Genomic DNA, 21,843 nt, shown 5'->3' with positions numbered 1-21,843 from the left:
TTCTAAACCTTTTTCATCGGAGAACTATACAGCAACATATGGCTCTCAGTCTCAACTTTCACAAAGAAGCAGACCAGGTTTTCTATATTCTGCCATTAATGCTTTATTTATAAGGTCACTTATAATATATAAAGTATAAATCTTATTTTATAAGTTAATTTTGTAAAGTTGAGTTAAACTTAAAGTTTCTTTCTTAACATGAATCACAAGTTAAAGTCTATTTTAACGAGATTTATTGTTTGTTGGATATATTCTTTCATCGGACTACTTAAAAATGTTTAATCTCACACTCGATATGTATATGTTTCGATGTGAGAATTGTGTTGGAAGTTTCACCGATTTAGTTAAGTTTAAGTCGATTCTTAAGAAAATAATACATTTTTTATTTTGTACATTGCACTTATTCTATATATTAGTTAAGAAATAATATTAACTGGTCCTTGTTATTTTTAAATTTTTCCTATACATTAATAGTTAAGAGATAATATTTGATAGTGATGTTTAAGTTCTGTAATTAATAGCACTGATGATTGTTTCTTAGCAATCATTTCGAACAATTGTACTTGTTTGTTGCAATATAAATTAATATAAATTAAGTGTCCTATCCAGATAGATTTATCAAAAATTATTAGTATTTAGTTTTCAATAAAATAGTGTTTAAATAAGAGACTTTAACTAAATATGCAATTTAAATTTAGCATGAAGAGAATATTGTTAAAAATGCATGGTCAGGTTGGATTTCATCTCCCTTTCTTTAACTTTAAGTTTCAAGCAGTTAAAACTTGAAACTTTTATTTAGCTTTATTTTGTAAAGATGTCTTAATTAAAGGTTAAAAATGGATTCGGAAAGAAATGGAAAAAGAGAAAACCTTAGGTATAATTTTATTGAAATTCAAACATGAGTTAAAAATTTCATATTAAATAAAAATAAAAAGTTAAATAACACGTAAGAATTTTTTTTTTCTCAAAGTATAGAATTTTATAATTTTACCTTAAAAATGATGTTAAGATACTTTATACAATGTTCCTGAAATTTCGGGGAACAAATTCTATAATAACGGTGTGTTTTCTTTCTGTTTGACTATATTCCACCTTTTTTAAGGTACTTTTCACTGGAAATTCTTGTGTAAAGACAGTGACTCTGAACAGAACCCAGAAGCTCAATACCCTAAGTTTTGATATGGTAAGTTTTTATGCAATAAATAGTGTAATTATATATTTAATAAAACTTTCGTTTTTGTTGTTTAATATACTCTTATACAAGGAAAACCTGATATGAAACAAAATTCCTTCCACTCTGGTGTGGAAATTATATTAAATTGACAATATATTCTTTGACTGTACGCAGATTTGTCAAATAAAAAGATATTTACAAATGTATGAGAAAGACCCTTCCGTGAAGCTTGTGATATTAAAGGTAACTATTTTTCTTTTATCAAGTGTTTTTTTATTTCGTTTTTTCTTTCTATTTTTTTTTTAAATTAAATGATTATCTGTATAATTATTTTTCATCTAATTGATCAATAATAGGCTAATGGAAAAGCCTTTTGTGCTGGTGGTGATATTGTGTCGGTAACCGTGTGTTCACTTGCAGGTACAACTCTTTATGGCCGATACTTGTTTAATTTTGAGTTAAATATGTTTTGGTATTGTTTAATTTTGAGTTAAATATGTTTTTGGTATAGTTAGAATTAATCTATTTCAAAATTTTGGATTTAATTTTTTATTTTTTAAAACATATGTATTTAGTCTTTTTAATTAAATTTTATTAAATTTATTTGATATTTTAAGCACGTTTCATAATAGTATTTGACTTAATATTAAAATAAAAATACATCAAACAGTATAAACAAGTCAAATACAATTCTGAAATGCATACGAAACATCAAATAAACCTAACAAAATTTGATTAAAATAACTAAATCCATTCGTATTTCAAAAGATGAAAGATTAAATTGGTCAAAATTTTTGAAATTGACTAATTTCAAAAATCACTCAAAATTAAGAGATAAAAACATATTTAACTCTTTAATTTTGGTTATGAGATTTTGGTACTAATAATAAAATTATATTGATTACTTTATATTTATCATTTAAAATATAAAGAAATTGGTGAGTAATTTATTACGGCATGCATGAGTTATCTTGTACATGAAAGCAGGACATTGGACCACTAGTTTGTTCTTTTACAAGAAACTGCTTACTTTGGAGTATTTTATAGCAACATGTCCAAAGCCCACGGTGAGTTCATTCAAATTATAAACATTAATTACTTATTATCTAAAATTATAAATATCATTTTAGTCTCTAAAATTATTACATATTTTAATCTTTACTTTTTTGATATTAAGATTTAGAATAATTTTGAATTAGTAACGTGGAAAGCAAAAATGATCATTAGATAAAATGATATTACACTAGTGCAGAAAGAGGCTTTGGCAGCGATTGTTTTTTAATATTCTGTACCGGTTCGGGAACTGAAACATATTGGGACGAAGCCAAAAAAACATAGCTTTTGGCCTCGGTTAAGAACCGAAGCCATAGAGCCCCCTTCTACCTCGGTTCAGTGGAACCCGATGCCATAGAGCCCGGCCTTTTGGCCTCGATTTTGGTTCCACCCGAGGCCATATGTACTTCTTTTTTTTTTTTTTTATAAATTCGGTCCCCTTTTGGCCTCGGTTTTCCCTGCACCCGAGGCCATATGTGCTTTTCTTTTTTAAATTTGATCCCCTTTTGGCCTCGGTTTTGGTTGCACCCGAGGCCAAAAGTACCCTTTTTGCTTCGGTTCTGATATGAACCGAGGCCTAATATGCTGTATTTTTTTAATGCAGTTTCTGTTTTGGTGTTATTCCCACATTTAAACTTGTAAATTTTGTTCAGCACCCAACACATACCAGAATAGACCAGAACAAAATATTTTATAACACATCCACAATTCAAATTCATTTAAAAGACAATTACAAATCATTTACAATCAAGATACATGTCCTAAGCAATAGTATTGTACATTTCAATTATATATTTGGCACATGCTATCTTACCAAACTTGATGGACTTTGCGGGAATTGCTGCAGGACTCTTGAATGTCTACAAAATAATAGATTAAGTTAAGTTAGTATATAAAAAGGAAATATTGCAAAGTATTCGTTTTAATTCAAATATATATTACCGTTTTCCAATTTGTTGTAATATGAGCATGCACAGTGGTTGTCATCCATTGCATTATATAGTAACCGCACTCATATGAGCCGGTTTGTCTATTACACTACATTATATTAACAACATTACAATTAATTAAGGAAGAAAATCAAGCAAACAATTATGAAGATATGGATAGAAATATCAAATCTGAAGAGAACACCATATAAGACCTTTTGCCTTAGCCGTTGATCTCCCTAACAACATGTTATGTGCAGCAATTGAACTATGATATAGGGAATAAGTTAGGATATTTTTATATAACATGTCATATTCATAAGATTGATATTAAGGTTCTTACCAATCTATCACTTGTCTAAGATGGTTGGGGGAAGGCTATGCAAAGAGCAAAACCACACAACAAGGTTCTCCATTAAGGAAACCACAAATAACTGCCAATGACGCATGATAAGAAAATAAATTCATTGTTATGCATTAAAATGACTGATTATATTCATAAGTTAACAAAAATGACTTACCCAGCAACATAAGGGACAACATATCTAAGTTTGAGTCTAAATTTTATATGTAATTCATTGTTATGCATTAGAGGATGTATATGTAATTTCCCCTCTCAAAAGACTCATCCAACATATCTAAGTTTGAGTCTAAATTTTATGTTAAGTAAAAATAAAAAATAAAAAAATTAAATTTCATCATTTTAGAATTTATCTCTACTAATCCATATCTTACATATATAATGTAATTTTTTTTTGTTTCGTTAATTAATACAAAATCTACACGGTTTTGAAATTAGGTCTCTCTCATCAATGGAATAGTCATGGGAGCTGGAGCAGGTCTATCCATGAACACGAATTTTAGGGTTGTCACTGAAAAAACGGTACAACTTCTCTTCTTAAATATATATATATATATATATATATATATATATATATATATATATATATATATATATATTATATAATTCTAAAAAAAAATTATATATTTGTTCATTATATGTTTGTAGATATTTGCGATGCCAGAAACATTCATTGGACATGTCCCAGATGTTGGTGCATCCTACTTTCTTTCTAGACTACCTGGCTATTTTGGTAACTAAATATGTTGTTTGTTAATTAATTTTTATTTTTAGACTAAACAAATTAGGAAGAAATTAATTATATTATGCTGAAAAATTTAGATCAATTAGAAATAAAATTAAATAATATATAATTACTTTTGGTTGATTTTTTAGGTGAGTACATTGGGCTGACTGGTGCAAAGCTAGATGGTGCAGAAATGGTAGCATGTGGTTTAGCCACTCATTTTGTCCATTCACTGGTAAAACTATATTTAATACTTCTTTATTTTATAAATTCTCATGCTTTTAAATAGAAAAACACATTATTTACACTATAAGAAAAATATTTATTATTGAGATCAGAAGATCAGAATCCGTCGATAATAATCATAATTCGTTAATAATGTTTTACAACAAACTTTTAATGACCAAACATTCATCGATAAATACATTAATAGAATACATTAATAGAGTTATGTTTTAACATCCATTAAATAATTACTGTTCCCAACCCATCTATTCAAATGGTAAAATTGAATTCCTTGGGTTATTTTGAAGTGTGTATTCTTTAGCCAAATAAATTTGTGATTTTATTTTCTTCTTTTCTGTGTAACAGAAGCTAAATACACTAGAAAGTGTTCTACAAAGCGTTACTTCGGATGTAACAATGGCGACACTTATAGAAACATTCACAGATAAAGCAGTTCTGAAGGAAGACAGTTCATTTAAAAGGTAAGTGATGATTATGAAATTATAATTAATCATCTTCTTAAGATTAAATTTGTGCACTTTAAGACTTGAGACATATAATATAATTGACAACTAATCAAAGCTGAATTGTCACTGAAAATAGATTGGAAGTTATAAACAAATGTTTCTCAAAAGGGACAGTGGAGGAAATTATTATATGCTTGGTATGTAAAAATATTAAGATGTGATTTTCTTTTCTTTTATATTTTTTTTCTAATTTGTGTAGTTTCTAAGTTGAATATATAAGTGTGGGATATCATTTGAATTATGTATAGGAAAAGGAATTGGAAAATGGAGGAGAAAAGTGGATAAAAGATGCATTAAGTTCCATGAGTTCATCTTGTCCCTTGAGCCTCAAAATATTTCTGAAATCGGTAAGTATGATCAGAAGAAAAATGAAATTAATATGCTTAATTATGATCTTTGGAAAAAAAAAAACTATTAATTATGTATGATCAATCGATTAAATACGTTGTTCTTTTTTCTTTTGTCTAATTAGATAAGACTGGGGCGTGTTCAAAACTTTAAACAATGCCTTCATCGGGATTATACCATTGGTGCTCACATGCTTAGAAGAACAGTTAGCAATGATTTTTATGAGGTAATTATTTTGGAACATCTCCATTTAATGATTTGGAAGTTAATTTTTTCTGATTTTCAGTGTACAAAATAGGGTTCGTATTCAAATTTAGAGTTAAATATGTTTTTGGTCTCTCAAGTTTCAGTGAAATTTAAAATTAGTCTCTTTTTAAAATTTTTGACCAATTTAGTTCTTCATCTTTAAAAATGCGTGAATTTAATCCTTCTAATATAATTTTGTTAAGTTTATTTGACATTTCAAACGCGTTTTATGATAATATTTGAATTAACATTGAAGCAAAAATGTGTCAAACAATATAAATAATTCAAATACTATCATGAAATGCGCTTGAAACATCAAATAAACTTAACAAAATTTGGTTAAAAGGACTAAAGCAATGCATTTATAAAGATGAATGACTAAATTGGTCAAAATTTTTGAAGATGGACTAATTTCAAATTTCTCTCCAACGTGAAAGACCAAAAACATATTTAACCCTTAAATTTATTAACTCTTTTTTCTTTGTTTCTTGATTTTATTGAACTGAAACACAATTTAGGGTTCAAGAGCAAGACTGTTTAGCAAAGACAACAAACCAAAGGTAAGACTAACTTGTATAATGTGTTATTTTAATTATATAGATTTATTTTGATTATTATGCTGTGTTAATGAATAATTTTACCTTCCTATTTGGTTTATTAATTAGTGGGAACCATCGAAGTTAGAATTGGTTAGCGATGAAATGGTGGATCAGTGTTTGAGAAATGTTGACGACGAGGATTTGGAGTATTTGGAACTTCCTCATCATAGATCCAACTCTCAAATTCAAAGCAGATTGTAGACACAACATTTTATCTCCTTTCACAACTTCAAGAATGAAGCAAATTGACAAAATGTTTTTTTTTTCCAATTTCAATAAATATTTACTAAATATTTTAGGTATTTAAATGGGAAACATTGAACTGTGATTTTGTTAATTTTTCTTTTTTGTATTGGTCGATTCAGATGAATAAAACAGAAATTCTTTTTTTTTTCTCGTGTTCGTTTAGTTTCCATATTAATATGGTTAAAACCATGGATGAAAATAGAGCCCAAATATATTTATCTTTATTTCCATCATTTGTTAGATATGAAATACGTACCTTGTACGCGTTATTTTTGGATAGTCGCTATACTTGTACTCACCTTCATATGTATTTTTGTATTATCCTAAATATTGATTAAATAAATCTTTTAAAAAATAATAATACTAAAATGATGTAATATGGATTTTAATTGTTGGGTCTTTCAAGAGAGGATCATCGCGGGAATACAACATCAATGAGCATGGGCCTAACCTACACATAAAAGATTGACACCACTCTTAACTTAAAACCTTAAAGGTGATAGATTTATGAATCTTCATCCTTATATGGTACTCAACTTTGTCATTTTTACTGAATGTGAGACTTAAACTCATACTTGAATTCCCAACATTAACTTCATATGTGATCTTGTATGTATTTCAAACTCAAATATTTTAGATCTTTGTATGTATTAGATAGATAAATTTATAGATGATGGATTTTTTCTTTTTCTTTTTAAGAGATCATTAGGAAGTGATTATATATATATATATATATATATATATATATATATATATATATATATATATATATATATATATATATATATATATATATAAAGTCAATTCATATAAAAATTTACACCATTTTTAATTTAAAACATCAAGATATTGAGTTTATAAGTTTTTTTTTCTTATATTATTAACTTTATTATTCATATTCAATATAAAATTTAAACTCAATTGAATTATTTTCAACATCGAAATAATCTTTATAACTTATGAGTGTTGGATGTAATTGGGATGAACTTCTCTTCCATCAAATTTGAAGAAGATTAACCCAATAATTGACAAAGAATAACAAAAGTGGTTACTATCTTTATGCATATAGTAGTAGGTCTTTATACTAAGGGTTGGAGCACCCTAATTTCTTTCTTATATTATACTTTTGACAATAAAAAAGATGAAGTAGACAACGGAATGCTTCTATAGAAGAAGAATTTGTTTGTGAGAAAAAAAAACATGTTTTATTTGTTAAAACGTGTTTTTAACTTTTTGCATATTAAACAGTTAAGACGTCTGTTTTTAAAGCTCAAATGCATGCATATAAAGAAAATAATAAAAACATCTACAAAAGTTTAAAATTTAAATTTTGTGTTAGCGTGCAGTGAGTGAGTGAGTCATAAAAACATGTTTTTCATAATCATGTAAGAAATAGTACAAATTCATGAACATGTGATTCATAGTTAGTTCCCAAATAAACCAGTTGGTGAATTTATCCTAAAATAAGATAATTGATCACAACAAGAAAAATATCAAAGTAGTTTTCAAATGTTAATGTCGACTAAATTTCAACTTTATTAAAGTCAGTTTTTCCAACTCAAACCCGACCCAAAATGTTAACTTTCTCTTAAATTTAAAAAACGTAAAATAAATTTTATATAATTTACTTGTTAATAGCACATTCTATGTTCACACTAACTATTTTGAACTAATTTTAATAAATAATTATGTGGTAATGATGGAGACGATGCTAATGGAGTCTTCCTAATATTGGACGTCAATAAAGTTGACTAAGTTAGTTATGAAGCTACGCTAAGTATTTTTAACTTTTTCTAAAAAATATGTATATTAATGTCAAACCAGTTTCGTAACTGACATTAAAAACCAAAAGAATAACATGATTCATTATTTGTCACCTCAAAAAAAAAGTAAATAGTGTTCGATAAAAAGAATTGAATCTATGTATTTTTAAATATGAAAATTTAAACAAATCAAACTTTGAAATAGACATAAAAATCAAAATAGGGATAAAAACATTATTAATCATTGTATAAAAAAAGATGAGAGACTAAAATCTCCTCATGGACAATAAAGATCTTCGATTGACTATCACATTTACTGTATTGTCTAGTTTAAAGTTTGAAATTATTATCACAATATTGTCTTTAATGTTAATGTAATGTGATTATTTAATATATTGTCTAGTTTAAAGTTTGAAATTATTATCACAATATTGTCTTTAATGTTAATGTAATGTAATTTTTGTTCAACGTTCTCAATGTTAAAGTGAAGAAATTCAATCATGATAAATGGCGGAAGTAATTACGACTCTTCTAAAATAATCAAACGCCTTATCATCTAATTAGTGATGTAAATGAATGGATTAGCGAACTTCAAATGTCTCCAAATAATTACTACAAAAATTTTGGTTCATAAAAGTAGTCATCTTAATGGATTTTAAACTTAGTCAAGTTTAATGGTTTGTCTTGGTTAACTTGATTCTCGGTGTCAAAATTGGTGAAAAATTGAAAGCCATAATTTTTTAGTTTTGTGAATCGGAATGCATTCCAAATATCTTTAAATGACTAATATAGCAGTTTTGGTTCATGAAAAATGTATTTTGAAAAATTTAATAAAAAAATATATTTAAACTATTTTTGACTTAAATATCAACCGGTTAGATATTGTGGAATAATCATAAAATAAAATAAACTAGAGTTAATAAAAGTTTACTTTACAGATAAATTTTTTATTTGTTCTACTGAAGATAATTTATATATATAAAAAAAAATCTTCAAACACCATACAAAATATTTCAAATAAGAAAAGCTAATAGCATTTAACACATAATTAATAGTGTCAACAACGCAGTAATAGTGACATTATAAGCATATATTCGAAGAAGTCATGCAGACAAAAAGCCTATATTATTAATGCGTATATTAATTGCCTTTATCTTCAAACACGTCGTTGTAGTTAACTCCCTCCATCCAATTCCTCTATTAATTTCTTCACTTCGATTCAATCACAATCACATTCATTATTATTTCAACCTATTTAAAATTTCATTTTTATATGTATTGTGATTACAGGCAATATTAAAACTCAAATAGTATATATTCTTCAACCAAATTTTCAAAATCAATTTAAAAACAAATTACCATATAATTGCTTTGCAAAACTAAAACCATTTTACCTAATTTACAAATTTCACAATCATACAAAAAATGCACAACTTAATGAGATCATCTTATATTGCCCTAAAAATTGACTTCAACTTCTTTTTAATTAGCACATTATTTAATGAAGAGATGAAATTACATTATTAATAACTTTATATAAAAAATAAAGTTTCTTGATTTACGTATTTAATTATAAAGTCATATCTACGTTAATTTTATTTAAAATGAATAACAGTAACAAAAATATTCACATTTTAATGTATCTTAAAGAACATATACATTACGTGATGATTTTGATATACATATAAACAAAATATCAAATAATTTCATATAAATATATTTTTTATAACACCTTTTAGTTGTCTCCTGCTTTCATATTTAATTAGCACTAAGAAACATTCTTATAATGTGCAAAGGAAAAATGTATTTTGACACTCTTCAAAAATAATTACTCTCACTTCACAATCCACTTTAACCATATAATAATATATATATATATATATATATCACAAGTTCCTTTCCAACGGCTGGTTGGTCCCCTTATTACAAATAGATAGGATGTCTTGTACGATGTTTGTATGTACTCATATTTCTTATCTCTATTCTTCAACTTCTTGATAAAATATTTATTGGAAAAGTTAAAAAGGGTTATGATATTTTCAAAATGAATTTATTTTATATAATTATTATTCAATTTATTTAAATTTTAATTAATTTACTTATCAATTAAGTTTAATATAATGTTTTATTAAGGTGAATAATTGTTTGTAAAAAAGTTGGTCTATAAAAAGTAGAGTTGTCAAAATTGGTAACCTGATCCGGTCTGACTCGATCCATCAAGATTGATCACTTAATGAGTCAACCCAACTTGACTCAATTATTAGCGAGTCGAAAAAATTCAAACCCGGTCTGGCCCACCACGGGTTGGTGGGTTAAATGGGTTGACTCACAGACTCACTTAATTAAAAAGAAATACATTTTCTTTATTTTGTTGGGGTCAAAACTAAATTATAATTCTATTTAAAATATAAATGAATTTCAATGCAATCCAAATACAAACCAAAATCATAAAAATACAAATTATCTATGTGTTGGCTAAAAAAATAATATAACATGACCCAAATGCAAAGTCCAACTTACAAAAAAAAAAAAAAAATTGTGCGACCCTTTGTTTGCAGGTTTGTGAGTCAACACGGCTCACCACGTGTTCAACTCGGGTGAGTCAGATTATAGGTGGACCGGGTCAAAAATAAACCTGTATTGAAATTTGTAAAAAATTATCAATCCGATCTGACCTAAAGCGTGGAAGCCGATTTGACTCTCGGATTTCAACCAATTTTGACAGTTGTGATAAAAGAAATATTTTCCATTAGTTTGTGAAGGAAAAAAATGTCGACATAATGGTTGTGACAACACTTTGTTTGGCTGCATAAATTTAAATATAACTTAACGCGTTAACCTCTTTGACATCATTTCTTTGTTTCCTGGTACAACTCTCCCTATCGTGAAAATACCATTTCTGTTTCTTAGCTTGATGTGGTCCACATATTCCTCCCAGAAGTAATAAAAAGGAGATTCTAGGTAGTTTGTGTAGGTAGTGTAGTATACTACCCCAAATAACTCACAACAAAACCAAATCAAAGGTAAATTTTAGCCATATTAAGTTTTACGCTTTTAATAAAAATATTTGTATATTTTAAACTCTCGCAACAGAAAGTGATATATTTTTGATGGCCCAAATTTAGCTCATTTATTTAATTAACATACTTTTGTTTGACTTTAACACATTGTTTTATGAATCAAGTTTGTTGAAGCCATAGACAACCCAAACTAATTAAGCTTTTCAGCCTACTTCCAACCTTAGTTCAGGGTTCAGTTGCATATTAACATACTATAATGGATTGCAATTGGCGAAAATCTTGTACATCTGGAGTACAATAAGAAAGACAGAAAATATAAATCATATAACATATGGTTTTATTAGATCAGAGAAACAGAATAGCAGAGAAAAGAAAGAAAGTTTTATTCATTGACTAAAACTGACGAGAAAACTCTACATATTGAGTTTAAATACTCTAGAATACAAAGGTAACTAAAAGTAGGGGTAGAAAGGTAAAACACACATTATAATATCTGTTAAGGTAGGTACTAGAAGTTGAAAGACAAGTTTAAAGTCTATAAATAGTTATGAAAAGTTGGCCATAAAAACAATAAAAAACTCATTTAAGGATAAGTCGGTCAAGGTTAAAAAGAAGTTGACCAAAGCAAACAATAAGTTGGTCACTAAGTATTGTTATCATTAATTGTGTTAGAGAATTGCAAATGTTAGGAGTGATTCTATGTAATGACTGTGGAGTTGATTAATTATGTCTTGGTAGTAATGTGTTTAAGTATAGAAGTTGAATGATGTCATTAAAAGACTTGTGACAGCACGTAATAATATTAGAGACTATTTTAAGAACATTATATCTTAAACTGTACTTAATTTTATGGATGCATTATACAATTGAAACATATGGTTTGAATAACACATATAACATCAACTTAAGCTGTACTTAATTTTACAGAAACATTACACACTCAAAACTATGCTAGCAAAAGTAGAAAAGATTTGAAAACCTCATTTGGTATCAAAATACCCTTTACAATCATAGGCGGAGCAAACCGTTTCAATAGCAGTCATGGCCAAGAGAAAAAAGGTGGCAAGAAGTGTGAGTTGCTTCCACGATCTGTAAACATAATCTATTGAGACCCTGAAGAAGTTGCTCTTCCTCTTATAATCGTAGTACTTGTTCACTTTTGTAATCGTTTCATCTAACTTCTGAGTTTTCGTGGGTGCAATGGATTTGTTCATTCCGTTGAAGAGTTCCTCAGTTTCTTCCACACTCAGAGTGCTACTTGACCCTATGATCCCTGCCTTCACCAGCAGCTTCACATCCTCTACAGTGTCTACGATTCCCTTCATCAGTTCTGTGTACCGTGTGAAGATCAGAAAATCTGGTTGGGTCAGGGCCTCATAAGCCACAAGGTTTCTAATTATCACTTCGGAGTTCACATCCAGTTTCACCACAGGAAGGTAAAATATGCCCTTATTTTCGTCAAATTCTATGGCCATGTTCCCACCTTCCAAAGGTTGGAAACGGACCCCGACTGAATCAAGTTCACGCACGCAAGGGATGTTCATAATCATTTGAGTTTCTTCTTCTTCTTCTTCTTCGGAAAGATTTGGATTTGACGAAAGATCATCAAGTTGAGAGGACACTTTTATTACTCGATCTAGTTGTCGTTTAAAGGGTTTCGCAAGAGGAATATTCACGTCCTTCAGCTTCTTTATAGAGCCCACTGTCCAACACAATACACCTTTAACTTTGTTAAAGGAAATTGCTATGGCTTCAGAATTCGCGCTTTTCTGGACTGCAGAACTACCTGCGGTAGAGTTAATGTTAATTACCACTTATGTCTCCATGACTCTCGAAAACTTTTATAACAAAAAAAAGGAATAACAATAACAACATTCATGTTATGTTAAGATTAAAATAGAGACTGAGTTTACACATACCTTCTTCGCTTTTATCAGGTATGGGTGTTTCAGACTTTACAGCATCAGAGACGACCAAATGGTACATGAGATCCAACAGATGGCAATGATTTGATACAGCTTCAGAACATGTGGGGCTGTGAGTTATCTTAAGTGGAGAATGTTGTTGACAGAAAGACAAGAGCATCGAACCCAAGTATTCTTGAACTGAATGAGGAGGTTCGGAGCTTTCAAACAGCAAGATCTTCAACAAGGAGTAGATCGGAATTTGGTTCTCCACCATGAGGATGTCCCTTACGATGGCATCCTTGGTTAGTGTGAGACCACGCAACTGAATTTGGTCTCCAAGTCCCCTCATGAAAGAACCAGATAGTTTCTCGTTGAGATAGTTGTGGAAGAAATTCAACAAGAACAAGGCATCAATGGCGACGGTGTATAACAAGGTTTCGTCTTTGAGGTCGAGGTATTTGTGGTAACTAGCACGGATGAAGGTTGCTGTGTCGTGGAATTCTTGGACCACTTGTTTGAGTTCATGTTTTTTGAAGTGGTCTAGAACGGCTTTGGCTGCAAAAATCTTGAACCTTTCGGTGGGATAGAGTTCTGGGCGAAAGTGAGTGTACGGACCAATGGCTACCAAATGGGGAGAAAAGGCTTCTGGCTTGCCACGACTCAGAGATTTGGGAACATGGAATATGCAAACAGGTATTTTTTGCAAGATTGAGAAGTGGGATTCACTCACCATGTCGTTGATTTGGATGACCCAACAATCTTCATCGGATTCTGAATTGAAGATCGAGAGAGAGGCCATCTGGGATTTGGCTTAATTTTGCTGATGAATATATATGATGTATGAAATACGTGTTAGTGTGTATTAATTCTTCTTCGCTTTTCGAAACCAAAGAAGCTTTATATAAAGGCCATTGCTTCTCTCTTTTCTCTCTTCTAAAAAGGGTTTTAAAATATTTGTTTTCTTCATTTAAAAACATAATGTGATATCATTTTACACGTGACTTTATTTATTTATTTACTTTCAACAAAAAATTAATTGTTATTTCATACATTTCATATTAATTGATATTTTAGTACGTAATTGAGGCATTTTTAGTGACTTATTTAATAAAAATTAAGAAGTAATATTGAGTATTGGTGACCACATGCATGAAAAATGTAATATTACGAAGCCTCCAAATTGTTGCTCCTACTTAGTGACTCATTGGTGCACATGACAAACACGTGAAAAATAACCTTTCCTCAAAATTGTTCGCAAGTTAAAATGAGACAAAAGCTAAGGATGGAATCTTTGTCTTCACAAAGAAGGTTCATGGAGATGGACGCGTAATGAGAGCGATGCAAGAGATGGATTCGATCACACGTAACTTCTTTTAATTTTTATGTGTTGAATGATGAATTTTAATTTTCTAAAAATAAAATATAAAAATAAAGTTAAAAATTAAGCAAAGTTATGTTTTTTTTTTTTGAGAGAAAGTCACTGAATGTTTTTGAGAAATTTTCTGAGCTGCATTTTGATAAATGTAGAGATTTTTCCAACACCCAAAAAACACATTTTAAACGCATGAAAGACTTCACAGCTACACATTTTCTGATGACTTAATGTATGTGAGAGAGTTTTGAATGCTAGGAATATTAGTATGGGTTCGCGTTCGAACATTACTAATTGTTTAATATTTACATTTTTTATTTAATGGTAATTAATGTGATTTATTATAAAAATAAAATTAATACATTTAAATTATTTTATAAGATAATATATAATCAAACCAATTGAACGAAGATAATCCTGTATAATTTTTTATATAGTGTTATAAATTCGTAGGATAGGGTTTATCCCCGTCATAAATTTAACGGTCTACAACACACGAAAAATCTAATCAATTTAAAAGTGATTACAAATAAAATGTCAATTCAATTAAAATCCAGTAACAGGTATTTCAAAAACAAAGTTCACATGTCATTGTGCTGCATATGTGGGTGACACTGTTTTGTTTTCTTCACATTATTGTCGATTATAGGCAGTAAAGATAAGCATAGTTGTGAGTTGGATCTAAAATAACTAATTTAATATTTTAAAAGTTATATTTAGTCATTTAATTTATTTTATTGGATTAATTAGAATTGAGTTGTTCAGATTGCGAATCAATTAGATTGAATTTTTCGGATTAAAAATTTATATTAAACTAAGGTTTTTTAATGAAAAAATTTATATTTGTTTTGAATAAATGATATTAACACTACAAGAATTCAAGGAATTAGAGTCGAAATATTAGTGTCGTCTTTACCCTACATGCTATTAGAGTAAAAAATAACGATGGTTAAGAGTCACAAAATAAAATGTTAAGTTTAGCGTGGGCTATGCGACTCTTGATAATCACTCTTAGCGTTCCTTAAGAGACGCTAGTTACTCAATATTAAAAAAATCGCATTAAAAAAAATATAAATTTCAAAGCAATGATTCGGGGACACAATTGTATTTTAGACTAGCGTCGTTCAAGGGACGCTTTGATATTATTTTGTAAAAGTAATGGAAAATAATAGATTAAGCCGCAATCGATAGCGTTAGTTAACCGACGCAAGTTAGCAAAAATAAAAGAAAAGGAAAAATAATTTTGCAGAGATGGCTTGGAGTAAAGTGAAAAAAAAAACATTATTATTAAAGAATAGAGTTGGTTGACCAACACTCTTATCTTATTTTTAATGGAAAAATAGATTAAGATAGTAGGGAGAGCTAAAGGACGCAATCAATAGCGTGAGCTAGGCGACACAATTTAATAAAAATAAAATAAAAAATTAATTTTGGAGAGATGACTTGGCCTAAGTTTAAAAAAAATATTATTTTTAGAAGGGAGAATGGGTTGGCCGACGCTTAAAGAAGTAGGTGAAAAATTGAGATAAATTTTAATTTTACCAATTGTCTCATTTTAACTTTACCAAATTTTAACTCTATTCGTATTCGTTCTCGCACGCAGAGAGTTTCTTTCTCTCCATTCTCATTTTGCTCCATCTCCTTTCTCATTTTCAATCCCTTCACCTAGAAAGTTTCAGTCTCTTCTTTAATTGGCGCTCAACAAAAAACCATTTCGGCCCTCATGAGTTGTGGTTACTGAAGAGCGGCGGGATCGACCCTGAAGACGTGGTGGAGTTGTCGACTGTTGGGCCCGGAAGACGTGGTGGGTTCATATTCGTGTTCTCTTTGGTGCTGAAGGAGATGGGTAGCGGGCACCGAAAGGGAGATGGTGGCTTTGATATTTTTCTCGCATTCTCTATGAAATGAGCTAGTGAGTTTTAATCCCTCATATTTGAATATATTTATCATTTGAAGAAATTAGTTTCCCAATTGATTGAATAACTATTTCAGAAATGTTTGGCAGCTATTTTCCCAATTGAATACCCCGTGTTATAGCTATTTTTATCTACCTAAGTGAAGGCGAGGTGGTGGGAGGCCAATTGAAAAAAAGGGTTATTGTAGTGTTAAAGTGGTGGCCCTATAGTGTTGGAGTGTTGGTGGTGTAGACCGCAAGGGTGAGGGATTCTATTAATTCAACCTAGGTAATTCAACTCTGATTCTGTTTTTAACATATATGTGAGACACCACTTCAACTCTTAGATATATATAATTTATTGGTATTCTATTAATATTCGTTTTGCCACATTTGGATATATGAAGCATGTTTGAATGTTTGAAGTGTGTATGCTAAATGAGATACTAAAAAAGTTAACGATGCATTTTGCTATATTCTTCTTAGTAGTATGATGAATCTATTTTATTTGACTGGTATTTGCCAAATCATAAGTTGTTGGTAATTTGATTTGTGAATTAGGCATTCAATGCATGTGCATAATGGCTTTGAATATGTGCAGGATGTTAGGAATCTAAGTGAGTCTAAGTCCTACATTGGCTAAAAATGAGAAAGTAGAGCACTATATAATGATAAAGACCCAGAAACCTATTGCCTTAAGGTTTTTGGTTGAGAATGGTGTCAATGTCTTATGTGGTTGGGGCAAGTCTCATTAGTGTTGTATCTCTCCAGTGAAACCCTCTCTGTAAACCTAACAAGTGGTATCAAATTGTTTCAACCTATTTATATGTTTTTTTTTATATTTGTTGATTACAAACAATATTAAAACTCAAGTTATATATATATATATATATATATATATATATATATATATATATATATATATATATATATATATATATATATATATATATATATAAATCATTCAACCCAATTTTCAAAATCAACTTTGCTAACATATCATAGCTAGGGATATCAATGGGGCGGGTAGGGTATGGGTAGTAGCTCCCCGTACCCTACTTGCTGGTTAAATATTCGTCCCATACCTGTACCCATATCCGTCGGATATCCGTTATACGGGTACCTGCCTATTTTTTTCATATCCGCAGGTATCCACAGGTACTTGCGGATATTTACCAAATTATTTAAAAAACAAATATTTAATTATAAATTCAAATAAAATAAAATAAAATACATCATTGTCATAAATTTTAAATAAAGTTCAAATAAACTCAAGTTCATACAAGTCCAAATAATTATAAAAATAAATATAAAATGACATTCAACAAAATGAAAATTCTTTAATTAGTGCTTTGATCAACAAGCCCACTTTCTCCGATTGATTCCTGAAAAATAAACAAAATAAAAGAATAATAAACCTCAACTGCCACGTGTCAAGTACTCTTATTTTGATTCCATCATTTGATAACAAGTATACTATAAATGTCACTATCTATATAAGGTTTGATATATATGTCGCCCAATTTCAAAAAAAAGGAAAGAGAAGAACGTTAAGGGGTGTATTTGAAAGAAGACAACGTACCAATACTTGAAGCTGGAAGAATGAAGACAGAATACAAGACAAATGTGCAGCTTAGAAAAATTTAGGTCAAAATGTTTTTTACTAATATATATATATATATATATATATATATATATATATATGAGGACATTTTTGTAAATTAAAGTTTAGCGGGTACATGTATCCACGAATACAGATACTGTACGTACTCATCTCGTTAGCATGCGGGTATCAAAAGTACCCGTACCCACGAGTAGTGTGTATCTATTTTTAATATTCGTTTCCTATCCGTTGTGAGTTTTACCCACGAATACCCACAGTTACGGATTTTTCCACATCCCTAATCATATCTCTTTACAAATTTCACAACCGCAAAAATGCAAAACTTAATGAGATCATTTTATTGCCTAAATTAAGTTTGACTTGAACTTCTTATTAACACATTTTTTTAATGGAAAGATCAAAGTACATGATTACTATCTTCATATACAAAATATTTTTTATTGATTGATCCGTTAATTATAACGTCATATGATTGTCTACGTTAATTTTGTTTAAATGACCAACAATAACAAAAATATTCATGATGATTTTGATATACATATAAACAAAATATCAAATAACTTCATATAAACATAATTCTTTTACAAATATGATTTATGAGAAATGACTTTAAATTTAATAAGTTTAAAAAAACATGATTTAATAAAAAAAATATTGAAGGATGTGATATTCAGTAAAAAGTAATATGTAAATACAATTTCACTATCAACTCTTTTACTGCAAATTTGTTTCCTAAACATAAAAGGTGCATACACCTCGACACTTGGTCTCCACATACTGATATAAGAACTTCTTCCATTAGTTTCTGAAGAAGAAAAAAAGAACAAAAAGAAAAGAAATTGTCGACGTAATTGTTATGTGACAACACTTTGTTTGTCTGCATCAAACATAACTTAACACGTTAACTTCTTTGACATCATTTCTTTATGTTTCCTCTCTATCGTGAAAACACCATTTCTGTCTCTTTGATGTGGTCCACATATTCCTTCCAAAACAAGGTAAAAGCCTTTTCATCCTTACTAATTGGAAAAAACAGAGATTCTAGGTAGTTTGTGTAGCTCTTATAGTTATTTATTGCTACCCCTTTAGGTATTTCTAGATGCCAAATCTGCCTTTTTCAAAGTGAGAAATAATTCACAGTTACCTTTATAATAAAAATGATATAAAATATTTGTATATTTTAAACTCTCACATCAGAAAGTTATCTTTGGTGGTCCAAATTTAGCTCATTTATTTAATTAACATAGTTTTGTTTAACTTCAACATTTTTTTTTACGAATCAAGTTTATTGAAACGATAGACAACCCAAACTAGTTATGAGTTTGTTCAGTCTACTTCCAACCTAGTTCTGGGTTTCAGTCATAATAACATATACTCTTTAATGGGTTGGAATTGGCGAAAATCTCAGACATCTGAAGTGCAATAAATAATAAAGAAGAAAGAGAGAAAATATGAATCATATAACAGATGGTTTCCGTTGCATAACACATCAAACATACATTTTAACATCCTATGAAGGTATAACTTTATGAAACTGTTCTTAATTTTTCAGAAACATTATATACTCAAAACCATGCTAGCAAAAGTATAAAAGATATGAAAACCTCATTTGGTTTTAAAATACCCTTGACAATCATAGGCGGAACAAACCGTGTCAATAGCCGTTAGGGCCAAGAGAATAAAGGTAGAAAGAAGTGTGAAGAACTTCCATGATCTGTACACATAATCTGTTGAGGCCCTCAAGAGGTTCGTCTTCCTCTTATAATCGTAGTACTTTTTCACTTTCTTAATCGTTTCATCTAACTTCTGAGTTTTGGTGGGTGCAATGGATTTGCTCATTCCGTTGAAGAGTTCCTCAGTTTCTTCCACACTCAGAGTGCTACTTGACCCTATGATCCCTGCCTTCACCAGCAGCTTCACATCCTCCACAGTGTCTACGATTCCCTTCATCAGTTCTGTGTACCGTGTGAAGATCAGAAAATCTGGTTGGGTCAGGGCCTCATAAGCCACAAGGTTTCTCATTATCACTTCGGAGTTCACATCCAGTTTCACCACAGGGAGGTAAAATATGCCCTTATTTTCGTCAAATTCTATGGCCATGTTCCCACCTTCCAAAGGTTGGAAACGGACCCCGACTGAATCAAGTTCACGCACGCAAGGGATGTTGACAATCATAGGAGCTTCTTCATCTTTTTTTTCCTCTTCTTCTCCTTCTTCTTCAGAGCCATTTGGATTTGACGAAAGAATATCAAGTTGTGAGGAAACTTTTATTACTCGATCTAGCTGTTGTTTAAGGGGTTTCCCAAGAGGAATATTTACGTCCTTCAGCTTCTTTAAAGACCCTAAAGTCCATGTTAATACACCTTTAACTTTCTTAAAGGAAGTTGCTATGGCTTCAGAATTGGAGCTTTTCTGAACTGCAGAAATACCTATGGTAGAGTCAATATTACCACGAAAGTTATTAACAGAGATCATAATAGTTTTGAATCATCTTATAATTTCTCTATATTACGACTGAGTTTACACATACCTTCTTCGCTTGGATCAGGTATGGGCGTTTCAGACTTTACAGCGTTAGAGACGACCAAATGGTACATGAGATCCAACAGATGGTAATGCTTTGATACAGCTTCAGAACATGTGGGGCTGTTTGTTATCTTAAGTGGAGAGTGTTGCTGACAGAAAGACAAGAGCATCGAACCCAAGTATTCTTGAACTGAATGAGGAGGTTCGGAGCTTTCAAACCGCAAGATCTTCAACAAGGAGTAGATCGGAATTTGGTTCTCCACCATGAGGATGTCCCTTACGATGGCATCCTTGGTTAGTGTGAGACCACGTAACTGAATCTGGTCTCCAAGTCCCCTCATGAAAGAACCAGATAGTTTCTCGTTGAGATAGTTGTGGAAGAAATTCAACAAGAACAAGGCATCAATGGCGACGGTGTATAACAAGGTTTCGTCTTTGAGGTCGAGGTATTTGTGGTAACTAGCACGGATGAAGGTTGCTGTGTCGTGGAATTCTTGGACCACTTGTTTGAGTTCATGTTTTTGGAAGTGGTCTAGAACTGCTTTGGCAGCAAAAATCTTGAACCTTTCCATGGGATAGAGCTCAGGGCGAAAGTGAGTGTATGGACCAATGGCTACGAATTGGGGAGCAAAGGCTTCTGGCTTGCCACAGATGAGAGATTTGGGAACATGGAATATGCAAACAGGTATTCTTTTCAAGAGTGAGAAGTGGGATTCACTCACCATGTCGTTGATCTGGATGACCCAACAATCTTCATCGGATTCTGAATTGAAGATCGAGAGAGAGGCCATCTGGGATTTGGCTTAATTTTGCTGATGAATATTGCTCTGTGAAATTCGTGTTCGTGTGTGTTAAATCTTGGCTTTTCGAAACCGAGAAATTTTATATATAGGCCATTGCTTCTGTTTCTCTCCACTACGTAAGGGCTTTTAATTTTAATTTTCTTCATTGATAGAATCTATGTGCAATCATTTTACATGTCACTTCATCTATTTATTTATATTTATTTAAATGTAATTTCATCATATAAAGTTTTCGTAACCCATTAGGAAATCTTCTTGGATGTTCCTGTCATCTCTTTCAACGTTTCAACGATGATGATGGTACCAACATAGATTTGGGAGTTAATATAATGTAATTAGGAATTATGTAAAATTATATGTAACAAAAATAAATAAGTAATTTATTCTAATTATCTTGTTAGTGATTTTCTATTCAAAGGTTTCGTATTCACATTTTCTACTTATTTATTCAATAAAAATGGGTGAAATAGAAGCCCTAGAAAATAAGGTGCAATTCAGT

The 21,843-nt window shown here is 30.2% G+C and overlaps 3 protein-coding genes across 4 annotated transcripts; 1 reads left to right on the top strand and 2 right to left on the bottom strand.

Annotated features, from left to right (window-relative positions):
• LOC114182756 (3-hydroxyisobutyryl-CoA hydrolase 1-like) lies at positions 1–6,573 on the top strand. The gene is made up of 14 exons (XM_028069688.2): positions 1–77; positions 1,103–1,183; positions 1,349–1,417; positions 1,531–1,594; positions 2,162–2,241; positions 3,956–4,039; positions 4,166–4,250; positions 4,394–4,479; positions 4,836–4,951; positions 5,073–5,133; positions 5,245–5,343; positions 5,469–5,570; positions 6,109–6,150; positions 6,256–6,573. The coding sequence occupies exons 1-14, from the start codon at positions 39–41 to the stop codon at positions 6,388–6,390; spliced, it is 1,143 nt and encodes a 380-aa protein (XP_027925489.2). The 5' UTR covers positions 1–38; the 3' UTR covers positions 6,391–6,573.
• A 5,524-nt stretch (positions 6,574–12,097) lies between these two features.
• Positions 12,098–14,017, bottom strand: LOC114182612 (putative UPF0481 protein At3g02645). The gene is made up of 2 exons (XM_028069510.2): positions 13,138–14,017; positions 12,098–13,004 (listed from the first exon to the last, which is right to left on the bottom strand). Exons 1-2 carry the CDS (start codon positions 13,922–13,924, stop codon positions 12,199–12,201), a joined length of 1,593 nt encoding a protein of 530 aa, XP_027925311.2. The 5' UTR covers positions 13,925–14,017; the 3' UTR covers positions 12,098–12,198.
• A 5,450-nt stretch (positions 14,018–19,467) lies between these two features.
• LOC114181667 (putative UPF0481 protein At3g02645) lies at positions 19,468–21,462 on the bottom strand. 2 transcript variants are annotated; one of them, XM_028068177.2, is made up of 2 exons: positions 20,546–21,462; positions 19,468–20,432 (listed from the first exon to the last, which is right to left on the bottom strand). In XM_028068177.2, the coding sequence occupies exons 1-2, from the start codon at positions 21,330–21,332 to the stop codon at positions 19,621–19,623; spliced, it is 1,599 nt and encodes a 532-aa protein (XP_027923978.2). In that variant the 5' UTR covers positions 21,333–21,462; the 3' UTR covers positions 19,468–19,620. The 2 variants fall into 2 exon arrangements, with proteins under 2 accessions (XP_027923978.2, XP_027923977.2); XM_028068176.2 differs by having other exon boundaries at positions 19,468–20,444; positions 20,546–21,459.
• Positions 21,463–21,843: the final 381 nt, after the last annotated feature.

Source organism: Vigna unguiculata, chromosome 4 (genome assembly GCF_037176805.1).
Source record: "Vigna unguiculata cultivar grain cowpea cultivar isolate G323 ecotype 2 chromosome 4, ASM3717680v1, whole genome shotgun sequence".
Taxonomy (NCBI): domain Eukaryota; kingdom Viridiplantae; phylum Streptophyta; class Magnoliopsida; order Fabales; family Fabaceae; genus Vigna; species Vigna unguiculata.
Note: the sequence above shows the minus strand (reverse complement) of the source record. Positions and strands in the feature narration are given on the sequence as shown.

Excerpts from the sequence above, each read along its gene's own strand:
- LOC114182612 (XM_028069510.2), bottom strand. The coding sequence starts at position 13,924 with ATGGCCTCTCTCTCGATCTTCAATTCAGAATCCGATGAAGATTGTTGG. Across the intron at positions 13,005-13,137 it reads ACCTGATAAAAGCGAAGAAG|GTAGTTCTGCAGTCCAGAAA; the intron begins GTATGTGTAAAC and ends ACTCTACCGCAG.
- LOC114181667 (XM_028068176.2), bottom strand. The coding sequence starts at position 21,332 with ATGGCCTCTCTCTCGATCTTCAATTCAGAATCCGATGAAGATTGTTGG. Across the intron at positions 20,445-20,545 it reads ACCTGATCCAAGCGAAGAAG|GTATTTCTGCAGTTCAGAAA; the intron begins GTATGTGTAAAC and ends ACTCTACCATAG.
- LOC114182756 (XM_028069688.2), top strand. The coding sequence starts at position 39 with ATGGCTCTCAGTCTCAACTTTCACAAAGAAGCAGACCAG. Across the intron at positions 5,571-6,108 it reads TTAGCAATGATTTTTATGAG|GGTTCAAGAGCAAGACTGTT; the intron begins GTAATTATTTTG and ends AACACAATTTAG. Across the intron at positions 6,151-6,255 it reads GCAAAGACAACAAACCAAAG|TGGGAACCATCGAAGTTAGA; the intron begins GTAAGACTAACT and ends TTTATTAATTAG.